Source organism: Strigops habroptila, chromosome 1 (genome assembly GCF_004027225.2).
Source record: "Strigops habroptila isolate Jane chromosome 1, bStrHab1.2.pri, whole genome shotgun sequence".
NCBI lineage: Eukaryota > Metazoa > Chordata > Aves > Psittaciformes > Psittacidae > Strigops > Strigops habroptila.
Window position 1 is genome coordinate 153,206,072 of NC_044277.2, and position 14,206 is coordinate 153,220,277.

The following is a 14,206-nucleotide window of genomic DNA, read 5'->3' on the forward strand; positions in this document are numbered from 1 at the left end:
GGGTCAGTGATTGAAGTTATTGATTATGGACTTCATCAGCTTGCACCTAGAGACTGAAAGAGATCCTAATTTCTTAGTTTTGGTCATACATCAAAAGGATGTTCTTTTTTTGTATCCTTTATGAGAATAGTTTTAATTTTTCCTAATGTAGGCAAGAACCCAGGTTCGCACTTGGAACCCAACTTATCTTACTCTAAAACAAGGCTTTTAATAGGTTTCTGCTGTCTGTGGAAATCAAAGTGATTTCCTCTCTGTCACTACTGGACTTCTCCCATGCAGATTATAGCAGATTCTGACCCAGCAGAGGCTTTTAGTTTGAATAGTGAAAGGATAAAGACATTCATAGTGTCCTTGCCTGTGGCGGGGGGGGGTTGGAACTAGATGAGCTTTAAGGTCCCTTCCAACCCAAACTATTCTATGATTCTGTTTCATACTGCTACAGGATCTGCAGTATTAGTTATATGCTAGCCTGTACAGCTTGCTGCAATTCTGCTGCATGTGCATCTGTCCTTGTCTCAGAGCTACGTGGAGTGTCTTGTGTCACTTGACTGCAGGGTGCACAGAGGTGCAGAGGTTTTCTGTGCTTTTTAAGTGCCACATTGGAGAACTAGTCGTGTTATGCACAGAGTGAGGTGATAGTGAATGGACTCTTCACTTGTGCCCCCTAATCTGTTCTTTGTTTTCTGGCTGTTCAACCAAGACAGTTACATCCAAATTTGTAGCAGTGCTCTATTGCTCAGTGTTGCAAATGAAGGGAGTTGACGCTGTTCATTGAACGTATGAAGTGAGATGGAAATACAAGATCCTGAGAGAGCCATTTATGATGATGATGACTTTGATCTGTGTACCTTTTCCACTCAAAAATACTGTGTGGTAGTGTAGCAAAATGAGATTACATGTGCCATTGAACACCTCTGAAGAAAATAAATACCCTTGAACCTGTTAAAGGTTCAGGTAGCCTGTGGTGAACCAAAAGCACTCTGAATAACCAGAGTAATAAGAACTATTGAATATTGATCATGAAGTGCCTGGAGGTCATTTTATGTAATACTGTGAAATGAAGCTCTCATACATACAAACCCAACTCAACCAAGGTTGCCTCAACCACTGTATGCTGAGCATATTAGCTGGAAAGTATTGTGGGTAACTGGTCAAATGTAAGTAACTTGTTCTCTCCTTTTCCTTCTCTCCTCATGCCGCCCCTGTGTCTCTTTCTGGATTGTCGCTGTATCTCTGTGGGCTCGTTGCTGCAATGGCTCGAATTCATCTTTTTACTGGACTACTTCTGGACCCTCCACACTGGAAATGAAATGATGGAAATGTGTTCTTTACAAAGTAGCTGTAAGTATTACTTTGAATCAGATGTATTACAGCTATCATGGAAGTAGAGGAAGCATTAGCTTAGTAGCAGCTGGTTGAAAATCAGGAAGAGATAAAAGTTAAGGGGAAGCTATTGTAAGTATTGGAAATGTGAGCTCTCGCCTGGCGCAGTGATCAATGCAGTGGAAGGCAGCGCTGCCACAGCAAAAGTAATAAGTAACTTCTTTGAAAAGCTGTTGGAGGAATTTAAGAAACTCAATTGCTGGTTTGTTTTGCTCTGTTTAGAAGCAGCAAGTTATGAACACATTCAGCCGCTTAAAAATGAGTATGTTGATGGCTTCCATTGCAGTTGGTGTTGGTATATTGGAAATCGGAATCTGGCATCCAACTTTTTGAAAAGGCTTTTTCCTATGGAGTATTAAATGCTCACACTAAATACAGCATTATGCCAAGTGTAACACTTCATACCTCTTTCTGGTTAGTAACATTTGTAATTTCAGTATCTAAAATTGGGCAGGTAAATGCTGTAGACCCACTTAACAGAGGAAACAACCTGAAAGTTGCCGTGTATTCTTGTTTAGCATTTCGTACTCAACAGAGTATGAAACACTTAAAGTTCTTGGTTGTAAAACTATCCTAAATGTGGAGATATATATGAAGGGGAAGAGACATAAAAACAATTTAAAATGAGAATTACATTACCTACTCTTTTAAGCAAAAGACGTGTTACCTAGATTTTAATGAGAGGGTGAGTTGTTTCTGGTAAGCATGACATACACTAAAAGGTATGTAGGCATTAAAAGATGCAGAGTGACTGACGGTGATTAGATCTTTTCCATCTGGTAGGATGGGTAGCAATTGCATACCCTTAGTGGTTACTAAGTTATATGTTATGGCTGAAAGCATCACTCTGAGAGAGACAGTACCTTGTGCTGCTTTAAGTAGACACTTGTCTCCAAAAGTATTTTCAGCTTCTCTCTAAAAGAACTAACCTGTCTTGTCTCATAAGACAATCCATGGACCTGCTGCGATATCAAACACATTTCTAGGATTCTGCTGGAAGAGCAGTTTAAAAGTAGCATGGCCAATCTCTGCAGGATCACCACGTTTAGCACAGTGAGGAAGAGGCTTTTTAAGCACCTTAACATTGTCATTAATGTGGCGAGAAGCAGTAATGGCTAACATCCAGAATTCTCTCCATTCATAGTAGGCAATATTTTGAATAGCTTCTTGACAGTACAAGGCAACTGAAGTTTTGCTTCTATGGCAGGCCCATTGAAGTGTGTGCTGCATTAGTGTAGATCTAGATTTAACGTGAAGGCCTTCAGTTGTGCCTCCCAAAAGTAAAGAGCATCAAGTTAGTCCCCATCATACTGGGGCATTTCCACCACGACTCTTGGGAGAACAGGAAAGCTACAATCATACTAGTTGCCTGTGTTTCAAATGGGCACTGGAAGAAAATTGATTTTATTCTAAGTTATTTCTTCTTGTGAATGTTTAAATAACTAATGGAAGCAAAGGAAGAAGTTACAAACTTTTCTTTTAACTTTTCATTTTTCTAACTATCTCTTGCCTCAGCAACAGAAGAACCTTGAAGGATATGTGGGGTTTGCAAATCTTCCAAATCAAGTTTACCGCAAGTCTGTGAAGAGAGGATTTGAATTCACACTCATGGTAGTAGGTAAGTTTGTTTTGAGTGGAGATGGCTAAAAGTATATTGACATAATCTGTGATGCTGATATAAATGTATGGTCTCATAAGAAAACATGGATCTTGCCTTCTAGACTGTTAAATCTAGAGTGATTGAAAAGAACATGTTGTCCAGTATGCAAGTAGATGAGGAGAAAGAAGAATGAGAACTGTGAAGTTCATACAGTCTAAGGAAAAAGTGGTGTGGATCTAGTCTAAAATGTGACTTGCAAGTACGACAGAAGTAATTTGAACTTGAATTTTCATTTGAAGAAAACAGTTGCACTGCTTTTACAGTCGAGTGCAACAAGGCAAACTGACATCCAAAAGTAACGTTGGAATCTTTCCTTGTACATAACCAGGCAGCAGGATCCCGTATGTCCTGCTCTTCTGTGGCCACAAAACTGTGCTACATAATCAAAGCTTTAATTTAAACAAACCTTCCTAGTTTGTCTGGTTGTAAAGAAAACCAAATGTAAACAGTGCGTTCCCTATGGACTCCAGAGAATGGGAAACTCTCGTTAGGATGGATGGATAATGCCATGCAGAACAGATCATTTAGGCTGCAGTGATGACCCAAATTGACCACTGTCCTGCAGGACATCAGATTGCCTTTTCTCCTCCCTCGTTTGAGTTACTTGTATGATAGTAAACTGTTATTAAGGTTGGGTACATTTGTGTGTCACTGATAGGTACATATATCAGATATGTGGCCTGGTTTTCACATACAGTGATTAATAATAATAATAATAATAAATGTTTTATAGTAGCCAGCTGTCTCTTTGGTGATGTCTACCTTTATCTTTTGTCATTTGATTAGCTTGATAATGCTTTGGTTTGTCATTGACACAATGGATGTCTTGTGCAGTCATTATGTTACATGTAGCTTGTAACGTAATAGTACCATTGATGGAGCCAGAAATCAAGGTCAGATTGGTGCAAACTCATTGCAGGGCACTTCAGTTTTCTTTAGATTACAGAGTGAATTAGGGACTTGATTACAGGTCCTTTGTAATCCAGAATCCAAGTACACAATTCACGATTTGGTATAAACCTGTGTAACCTTAAATAAAATGTAATTTTCTGCTACCTACAGGAAAAAGGGAGGAGGGAGGGAGGGAACTGTCTTCATACAGTACTATTGCACAGTGGGGTATAATTTGTACTTTCAAGTTTCATTCTCACAAAAACCAAATCACTTAAAGCAGAAGTAGTAGATGTAGTGATGTATTAGAACTGGAGGAAGTGTGTGACATTACCTTGGTGTTCTACGTTTGCCTGTGGTACAGCCTAGTGCAATTGCACGTAGGAAGAAATGGAGACTGTCGAGAAGAGAAGTTGGTCCAAAATTAGATTAAAAATGAGTTGTTGATCAGATTCTGTTACCAGTTTTAATACTGTTGTACTTACTACTGAGACTTAATACATTTGTATGGGAATTTGTATCCTTGTCTGGAAATTACTGGGGGGATTGGCAGTAGTTTTCTAAATTAAAAATGCATCTGATTGTGTCCTTCCACCCCCCAAGTATAGAAATCAGATACTTGAAAGTGAGTATTTAACCAAATGGTGGCTGATCTTTTAGTACTGTAACATCTGGAGAGGGATGAGAGGGAGAAATGAGTTTATTTACAAGTGATGTGTCTGATAATAGTATGCCCTGAAAAAATACGTCTATTTTAAATAAGAAGATGAAATAGTTTGTGTATTACTGATCACTGCTTGGTAAATATTGTAGTGTAATGTGCAATTAGATTCTTAGAATTGCTGTTGTTGCTGTGTTCATCTTTGGAGATGAGGTACTTTGACTTGGGTTGAGGTCTTTAGCCGACATTGTGATACAGTTCTGTAATAGTAAATTGAAGTATCTAGAATCTAGTTATTAAAACTTAAAACTTCTGAATGTAGTGCTAATGTGTATGTGGTGAGAGCTGGCTGAGTAAGAACACTGTATGTATCATCACTTGGAGATAACCTAGAGTGTTCCCTTGCTCTTTCTACTACTAAGAGTCGTGCATGCGCGGCTGCCTTTTACTGCACAGTACTAGTCTGCTGGCTGTGCTTTATAGGCACCTGGCTATGCTGTATTTATAGGCACCTGTTTGTTCTGAAATGAAAAACAATGCTTGTAGTTACTAAACAGGTACAAGGAAGAAAACAAACCACGTTTGGGATCTGGGATCTCTGCCCAGCTATTTTCAGGCGTCTGTGAGGCTTGATATTGCAGCTATGCATTTGTATAGAAGCTTTCTCCAGTTGTCCTTTTAGGCTGGAATTAGCAGTTAAACTTAATAGCATGATACCTGGCTTCTTGGTCTTGAAATACATAGTATAAAAAGTCACCAGATCAGCCTGTTGGGAGGGACTTGCTGGTGCAGTTGTACAGTTGTACTGACTGCTGTAAAAACAACTCGGTTTTCAGTTTAACTGTGTGTGATATTTGTCTCTAAGGAAGCAGCAAGTACAGCAGCCGACACATCTGACATTGTTTCCAGTCAGCAGTTTTGCAGAGAGATAGGGCAGTTTTACAGAACTCAATAAAATACTTATTCCCCAGGCTGTTGAGTTACTGTCATTGCCCTGGAGCTGATGGGGCTGCCCATTGCAGTGTGTGGCGGCTTCCTGCCTTCTCTTGTGCCACTGAAGTTGGAGAGGGGGCTTTTAGATTTGGGTGTGCATCAGGCCAAGTAGTTGTTGAATAGCCTAGAGCAGGTTCAGGGTACAGGGGCTCCTGCTCTGAGCTAGCTGGGGGCATTGCTTTGGAAGTGGCTCCTTTCAGCCATGTGGGGCTTGCTCTTGAAGGCAGAGCTCAGCAAGGTTGCTTTATTTGGGGCTTAATGCTAGGGAAGTCTTCTCTGTAAATAGAGTCGCTAGTTTCCAGGTGTTCTGGTATTTACAGGTGAAGTGTTTATGAACCACACACACATAAATACAAAAAGTTGATGTTACAATATCCTTTTTACATGTAATGTTTTAAGAACCATTGAAAAGTCAACCTTTATAGAGTGACTGGGGTTACTCCATAATGTTTAGCCACGATAAACATTTTAACCTTTCTATCTCATTAACTGTATTTGTTTCCTCTAGGTTGTATGGTTCCTTTTCGTAGCATTTATAAACTTCCCTTAAGAACCCGAAGCCCTGAGATAACCCTTTATTTTCCTTATTGATCAGTTGTCACTGGCCATCAATTTGTCTTTAAAATCTTTGTTGAGACAGTGAATTTTGTATGAATCCTATTCCAAAAGGCTCATTCGTTGTTGAAACCACGCTCCTCCTGAAGTGACTTGGTTTTGTAGACTCAAAACTAACAAGCGCCTCCTCCAAGGGTAAGGTATAAAGTAGGGAGAAATGTGTTAAACTGAGCTTCATTCTTGATGCTTTCGAAAGAAGACTTTTAAATCATGATTTAAAGCAACCTGTTCTCCATCAGAAATACAAAAGCTCACCAGTGGAAAAAAAAAGTCAGTTGGCCTCAGTAGGCTGCTTCCTTCATAACCTTCTGTAATCCCTTCAAGTATATGGTAGTTGTTAAAACACTTGAGAACCCGGCATAAATATTTGGTCTGTTTGAAATCCAAAGGGTATTCTCTGGATATCTCTGCTGTAGAGGCTTTTTGGAGGAAATTCCATGCTGAAGTCAGATGCTTAAGGAAAGAGAACTTCCAGCAGTAATACTACAATGGTTAGTAGCTCACAGTTCAGGAAAAGCTTAATTGTGACATTGTAGTTGTGTCTGTTTATTAATGTAATTACACTTGCTGAAGTCGTGGGTGTGTTTTTCTCTTTGTTTCAGTGTGATGAGGTGTGGGACAAACGGAGTTGCTTTTCAGCGCGTCTCTTTTCCAAACGCTGAATCAGGAAATCCCTCTTTTGTCCTTGTATTGGAATGACGCTGGTAACGTGGGATTTGAACCAACACCCAAGTGGATGCAAAGCCATCATTTCTACAAATTCTTTTCTCCTATAGATTTTATGTACTTAAAAATAACTATTTAGGGTGGCTTTTGTAGAGCTCTGTGCTTTAAGGAGTTCAGGCTTCATGAGCTTTCTTAGAGATTGGACTCTTAAAGTTTATGTTTGTTTTAAAATCATCTGATTTGCAAAGTGCAGAACACTTACAGTCAAGTGACTTTCTAGAGGCCCTTCCTACACAGCTCCTATTTATGAGCAACTGTTTGGTAGCTTGGACTCTGAAAAAGCTGTTTGGAAACCTCTCCTATAGTAAATTGTCTGGTTTCTTTTCGAATTGTTGCTTTAGCCTTGTAGATCACCTGTAGATTACAACTTAAAGCAAAACACTCGTGCTTTGGTATTGTCATAGTGTTTCATTTGTAATTATAGAGGCACTCAAATGTTTTGGCCAAACATGGCTGTTTGGCATGCACGCCAAGGGAAGGGCTGGATTTTGCAAGACTTGGAAGTCACGTTAAACAAAAAGCACATTCTGATTTGAAAATGCTTTTATTCGTCACTGAAGAAAACTTGGACTGGTTTAATACTGGTGTCTCCTGGTGATGGATCATGGTCGGATTAGAATCACCCCTTTCATTTGCTTGCTTTCTGGGGCAGTTTTTATCAAGCCAGCCAGTGGTACCAAGAGCCTCAGATGCTCTCAGCTACTTGTTCTTTGCTAGTCTGATATCCTTCCTGCAATTTTAAAGCCAGGAACAAAATCATTAAGCCTGTGGCATCATAGGAAGAATAATTAAGTGAAAAATAACTTGTGAATGGGCAGGACAATTTAGTAGAAACTCTTTGGGGATGTTCCCTGTTCGCGCTGACCTGCTGTGATCTGAAATCTTAGTTAGCGCAAGGTCCTGCACCTGGGTCAGGGCAATCCCAAACACAACTACAGGCTAGAGAATGGATTGAGAGCAGCCCTGAGGAGGAGTTGGGGGTGTTGGGTGATGAGAAGCTCCCCATGACCCAGCTTCAGTGCGCGCTTGAGCCCAGAAACCACCCGCGTCCTGGGCTGCATCCCAGCAGTGTGAGCAGCAGGTCAGGGAGGGGAATCTCCCCCTCTAGTCCTCTCTGGGAGACCCCCCCTGCAGGCCTGATCCAGCTCTGGGGCAACAGCACAAGAGGGACGTGGAGTTGTTGGAGCGAGGCCAGAGGAGGCCCCGGAGCTGCTGCGAGGGCTGGAGCAGCTCTGCTCTGGAGCCAGGCTGAGAGAGCTGGGCTGGGGCAGCCTGGAGAAGAGAAGGCTCCTGAAGGGGAGACCTTAGAGCAGCTCCAGTGCCTAAAGGGGCTCCAGGAAACCTGGAGAGGGGCTTTGGGCAAGGGCCCGTAGGGACAGGCCAAGGGGAATGGCTTTAACCTGCCCGAGGGGAGATTGAGGTGAGCTCTGAGGCAGAAGCTCTTCCCTGTGAGGGTGCTGAGGCGCTGGCACAGACTTTTCCCAGAGAAGCTGTGGCTGCCCCATCCCTGGCAGTGTTCAAGGAATGGTTGGACACAGGGGCTTGGAGCAACCTGCTCTAGTGGAAGGTGTCACTGTCTGTGCCAGGGGTTGGGACTGGAGGAGCTTTAAGGTCCCTTCCAACCCAAACCATTCCATGATTCTGCGATCTCTTACTGGAAGCCTGCTGTCATACAAACTTTGCGTTCTAACAGCTAACCTTATGTACCATCTATTATTATATTAAAATATTGCTTAGAAAAATGAAGGAAAGTTTTTGTAAAGCTTTTTGTACAGCTTTGGTGGTTGTATTTAAACTAAACAGAACTGCATTTTGGTCAGAGCCTAATTTATCTATTAAAATTTTTTGTTCCTGGCAAAGGTTTTTGAGGGAAGAACCTTCTCCCTCGGCGTGTGGTTGCAAACCCATAATTTGGCAAAATCTGCCTGTAACCTAATTGGGTTTTATTTCTTTAAACAAGTGATGATTCTGTTGAAAACATTTCTCTCTTTCATATATCATTTCCATGACAGTCTCGTAACAAATAGTATGAATTCTTTTACATCCCTCTGTATGTAAAACTGGCTCTCTAATAGATGTATTGAGGGAATTTCATGAAAACCATCTAATGAGATGCTGTGCTCTACACTGTGTAGGTGTCATCTTCACTGTCTTTTTATAAGCTCTGTGGAGCTTTTCATACTTGCCTACATAATTAATCCTGTCATGGTATTAGCTGTCTTCAGGCCAGCTGGAACTTTTGCTGTGTTTCTAACTGCATAAATCTCTTTGCTTTGGGTGCTTTTTCTTACCCTGGCCTACCAGGGTTTCGTTTGATTCCTAAATAAAAATGTGCTTGCTGAATTTGCATGTAAATGTGTGCCCACATTCACACAAACACACACTTATGCTATTGGCATTTCATCTGGTACCATATGCTTGCTCACTATGGTGAGGTCAGTGTTGGAACCTGGTTCTTGTCCCTGTTGGTGACAGGTTTGTAGGTTACAGTTTAATTGAAATGAATCATCTGTTGGTTTTTCTTTTTGTTTTATATTAGAATTGGTCACTGCATGATGTTCTGGTTATCATAGAATCAGGGAATGGTTTGCTTGGAAGGGAGCTTTTAAAGCCCATCTAGTTCCAGCCCCCTCCCACCTTCCATTAGGCCACTTGCTCCAAGCCCTGTCCAAGCCATCCTTGAACACACTCAGATGTGATGGTGTTTAATGTAATGTGTGAACTTCAACACATCTTAGAGAAGGTACCTAATTAATGGATATGTTTTACTTAAAGTGTTCATTAGGTGGCCAAAACAGCGTTTGGATTCTACCTTCAAAAGTCAACAGACTGTGCTGATCTCTCATGGTGCACGGGTAGGGTGTAAGCTAAATGTTGTACATCTTGTAAGCAATGACTTGTTAGAAGTCACACTGCTTCCATTTCTAGGTCCTTAGCCCTGGATTATCAGGTGCCAGTTTACTGCAGGACTGGTTTGGGGCCATCTTTCTGCAAGCCTGGGGTGAAACTCAAAGGAGAAATCAGGTTTTGGTTTAGATAAATATACTGTAGGAGTTGAAACCTGGTGCTTTTTTCCTCTTGGCTGAAAATGTCAGGCTTGCCTGCTGCAGCAAGAAATGCACACAATCTCATGAATGAATAGGTGAATATTGCGACCAAAGTGATATTCTTGGATGGAGTATTTGTGGTCTATATATCTAATTGTACTAAAGCCACTGTGGCCCATTAATTGTGACTCTTCTGATTCAATGGGCATGCTTTCCCTCTGGCTGATGTTGCAATAGTTCAGCTCTTCACTGTGAAGCCATTTGAAGCTGTTAGATTTGCTTCCTTTTCCCAGTGTTTTAATATGTGTAGTATGGCTCCATGGGTCTGGGATTTGATGTTTTCTGTTGAGCTGCTGAACAGATTTACTGGCAAATCAGAGTTGATACGGTATTCCTGTCTGGAATTTCTTTTATTGAAGAGAATGAATGTCTTCCAAGGAGAGTCTTCTCTTTTCTCACTTGTTTTCTGGTGCTGTACTCTGATGTTTTTTGCAGTCACTTACCACATTATAATACTTAAGTCAGAATATTTAAACTTATCAGTGGTTGGAGGTGAAGCTGTTTCATCAAGCTGGTTTTTCTGTTTGAGTTCCTGTCAGCCTTTACTGCCATCCCAGTTTTTCACTGTAGGTGGTTTTGCCACACATACCAAAACCACAAATGGAAGAACCCGTACGCTCTGTCTTGGAATGGTGCTGAATTTCTGTCAGTGTTGATGTAAGCTGCATTAAGTGTGTAATGATGTTATTCAATGTAGTTCCTTCCCTATATTAAGCTTGAAGAGAAAGCTCTTTTGGAGGGTTTCACAAGCAGTTCTGGCTGCGTATCCCTGAAGTTTTGACCTCCATCACTAATGAGGCTTTAAGCCAGTGAAGAACATGGTAATTGTCTGAAAGCAGTTGCTGGATGTTTGTGGAGTGCTTTGCAGCGCAAGCATGCATCACACATGGGTGATGATTGTTATTACTGCCTTGATCCACATTGCCCATGTCTTCTGTCTTTCAAGACAGAAATACTGTGCTTGATATTCGGAAGCATGGTAGGGAATCACATGTTTTAGAAGCAAGTGGCATCTACCTTCAGTTTGTTCCAGTGCCTTGGAACTTGCTGTCCTTGATCTAGTCTCATTGAAGACCTGTATTTTTTTGACCCTAAATGTTAACTTGCCAATGATACAACAAAATGTTCTGTTGTTCTGCTGTGATGGAAATGCCTGTTATCAAGGCTCTGGTTGTTGCCAGTCAGACCAACAGTTCGCTAAGTTAAAGGATTTTGAACTATTGCATCAAATCTAGTTGGATTTGTGTTTGTATGGAATAATCTGATTTTTGTTACAAGTAAGGTAGTCTCAGGAATATTCTGAAGTTGGCTCATGAAAGATTTGAATGGTTCACCTGCGATGCAGTATTCTGGTAAAGAGCTAGTTGAGCTTTCATCTGCATGTATCTCCTCAAACCCTAGGATGTAAATCTGTAAAATACTTCCTTTGTATCTCTATTAATCTGTGTTGCATTCATTTGCCTTCACATCTACATGACTTTTCCCACAAGGAGTTACTGTTCAAGTTTGTGCCTCACACTGCAGAGTTAAAAGGGAGCAGTAAGTTTTCCTCGAGTAAACTTCTTTGTTTGACTTGGAAGTCGGCAGTTCCCTCTTACCATCTCTTCTCCCTTGGTTTAAGGTATGAGAAAGTTTATTGTCAGCTTCCGCCTATTTTGTGCTTCACTGTTTTCCTTTCTAGCTATTGATGTCTGCAGATGCTTTCTGTGACAAGTGGGCCAGTCTGTCAAAGAGGCCTTTGAGCAATGAATGTAATCCCCTGTAGTAAAAATACTGTTGTCTTCATGTAGGATGGCACAAGTAAATACCAGGAGGAGCTCTTTAAAGGACCTGAAGAGAAGCTTTGCTCTGAATTATCAGTTTTCTTGGTTGGGTCATGGATAATGTGTGCTGTTGTTCTGCTTAATGACCCATGGAGAGGTCAGCAATGTAAAGTAGTGTTCAGGTTTAATTGTAATTATTTTTAGGGGGGTTTCCCTTCTGAAGTTAATACATTTCGATCACCAGAATTCTAATCTTGTATCTCCAGACCTCTGGCAAAAGACTCAAGGAATGTAGAAACCTTTGAGATGGTTGCACGGGTTTGGGGCTGACCATTCTTCTGTGCTCCCAGCAACAGAGCTGAAGTCAGGAGGAGAAATTCTATCATCTCTTTGCAGGTGTTTAGTGCATGACATTCCTTGCCCTGAAAATGCCAAAGGAAACCTTGTTAATATGAGTTGTAGAATCCCAGCCTGGTTTGGGTTGAAGGGACCTTAAAGCTCATCCAGTTCCAAGCCCCTGCCACGGGCAGGGACACCTTCCACTAGAGCAGGTTGCTCCAAGCCCCTGTGTCCAACCTGGCCTTGAACACTGCCAGGGATGGGGCAGCCACAGCTTCTCTGGGCACCCTGTGCCAGCGCCTCAGCACCCTCACAGGGAAGGATTTTTTCTTTACTATGTGTTCTGATGTAGAGAGAAGGAGCATTAAACAAGATCCCAACCACCTTGTTTCCATGTACTCTGAAGCCTGTGTGATGGGACTAACGCTGGGATTTTTCCATTTTCATTCTTTTATGGTCTGGACTGCCTATAGTGCATAAAACCTTTATTTGAATGATTATTTCAAGGGTATATTTTGTCTCCTACTTCTTCCTGAGTAACTGAAGCCAAAAAGCTAAACCATTTCTCACTGCAGGGAAATATCTTCTCTTGGTTAAGTTGAAGAATCAATACCTGCTTCTGCTGGAATATGGGTAGAGCTTAATCCAATCATGCACATCACTCATTAATTCACTTAATAGACTAACCCAGTCTGGTGGTTGGAAAACTAAATCCGTGGGCTCTTCTTATGAGGAAATACCAACTGTTTTTCAAATATAGTCCTGTACAATTTGGTCCTTTTACCTGTTGGTCTTGAACTCTAATACTGATGTCTCTCTATGATCAAACAGTTTTAGTGACTGAATGCAAAGTAGTGAGTTGAGATGTGGATGAGGGGGACAGATTTTAGCCTTAAGTATTCCTTGAATTTGACTTTAACTACCACAGTCATTTCAATCTATACAGTAAGTAAAAGGGTGTGACTTTTATACACTCGTGGACCGTGGTTTGAACTAAGGGCAGTGTCCAAACTTTTATTTGACTGTGAAGTTGTCTGCTTTGGTTTGTTTATGTCAAATGGCAAGCATTCAGTTAACTGAATGAAACCAAACTGACTCAGAGGAAGTATTTTATGAACTCTGCAGATACTTAGGCTGTTTGAGGTTCTACTCAAAAACCGTCTTCGGCTTTAAGTAACAATAAAAGCATTTATTCTACAACTAATTGCAAAACGTTTTAATATGCCTGTCTAATTAGAAAGGAGTTGACACCTACATATTTAGAGATCCATCATATGGATGAGATGCTGCATGGGAGTCTTGACTATTCAGCTTTCTCACTTTACCATTTGGGTGGATGCATTTTGTCTCAAGAAAGGCTAAACTACAACAAGGCTTTTATGCCTTTTCAACCAGAAGTAGAGCTCAGGAAGGTGGAAAACACTGTTGGTTGTTTGAAAGGGCTCTGGAATCTTTGTGGATCTAATACCCTTTAGAATTTGGCTATATTTGTGTCCTGACATCCTTTGAAGTTGCTCATCAGGTGAAGTTAGGCCATTCACAGTATCTGGTTAATGAGAAACTGGAAAAGGTGAAATAGGGTTGCCTCAGCTAGAAACTGGGGTTCAACTAAATTGCACACAATAACAGCTCTTGTTTGAATGACGCCAGTTTGAATATGCAGAATGCGAAGACCTTTGTCGATGTATGTCTTATTAATAAACTGTTACAGAAAAGATCATACATGAGTAAACCTGTAGTTGATTATCTTATTCCTTTAGCATTTTAAAACTTGTATGTTATTGCATCATTTTTTGTGCCGTTGGAAAGCAGGGTAAGGAAGACTTCCCTGGTACTAGTAAGTAAGATGAGCTGATGGCAGATGCAGGGAATTTTTTCTGCTTATTCAAATACTGTTATGTTTGCCAACATTGTGTACTTCCCCATTTCCTTCACTGCTGCTGTCAGCTTAAAAATAGAAAAAAATACATTTTAGGAATGTCGATTATAGTTAATATTTAAACCAATAGTTTATTACAATGAAATAAGAATAAAAAAGCCCAACAACCCTGCTTCACTGAAAGATCAC

At 40.8% G+C, this 14,206-nt stretch overlaps 1 protein-coding gene across 4 annotated transcripts in view; it reads left to right on the top strand.

Moving 5' to 3' along the window:
• The window catches only part of SEPTIN7 (septin 7), a 70,865-nt gene that overhangs the window by 12,645 nt on the left and 44,014 nt on the right, over positions 1-14,206 (top strand). For 2 of the 4 annotated variants that reach the window (XM_030509487.2, XM_030509656.2), the window contains exons 2-3: positions 1,337-1,341; positions 2,899-3,001. In XM_030509487.2, the coding sequence (XP_030365347.1) occupies positions 1,337-1,341; positions 2,899-3,001 (108 nt within the window). The remainder of the gene's footprint in view (positions 1-1,336; positions 1,342-2,898; positions 3,002-14,206) is intronic. The other 2 variants (XM_030509574.2, XM_030509743.2) reach the window with 1 other exon arrangement.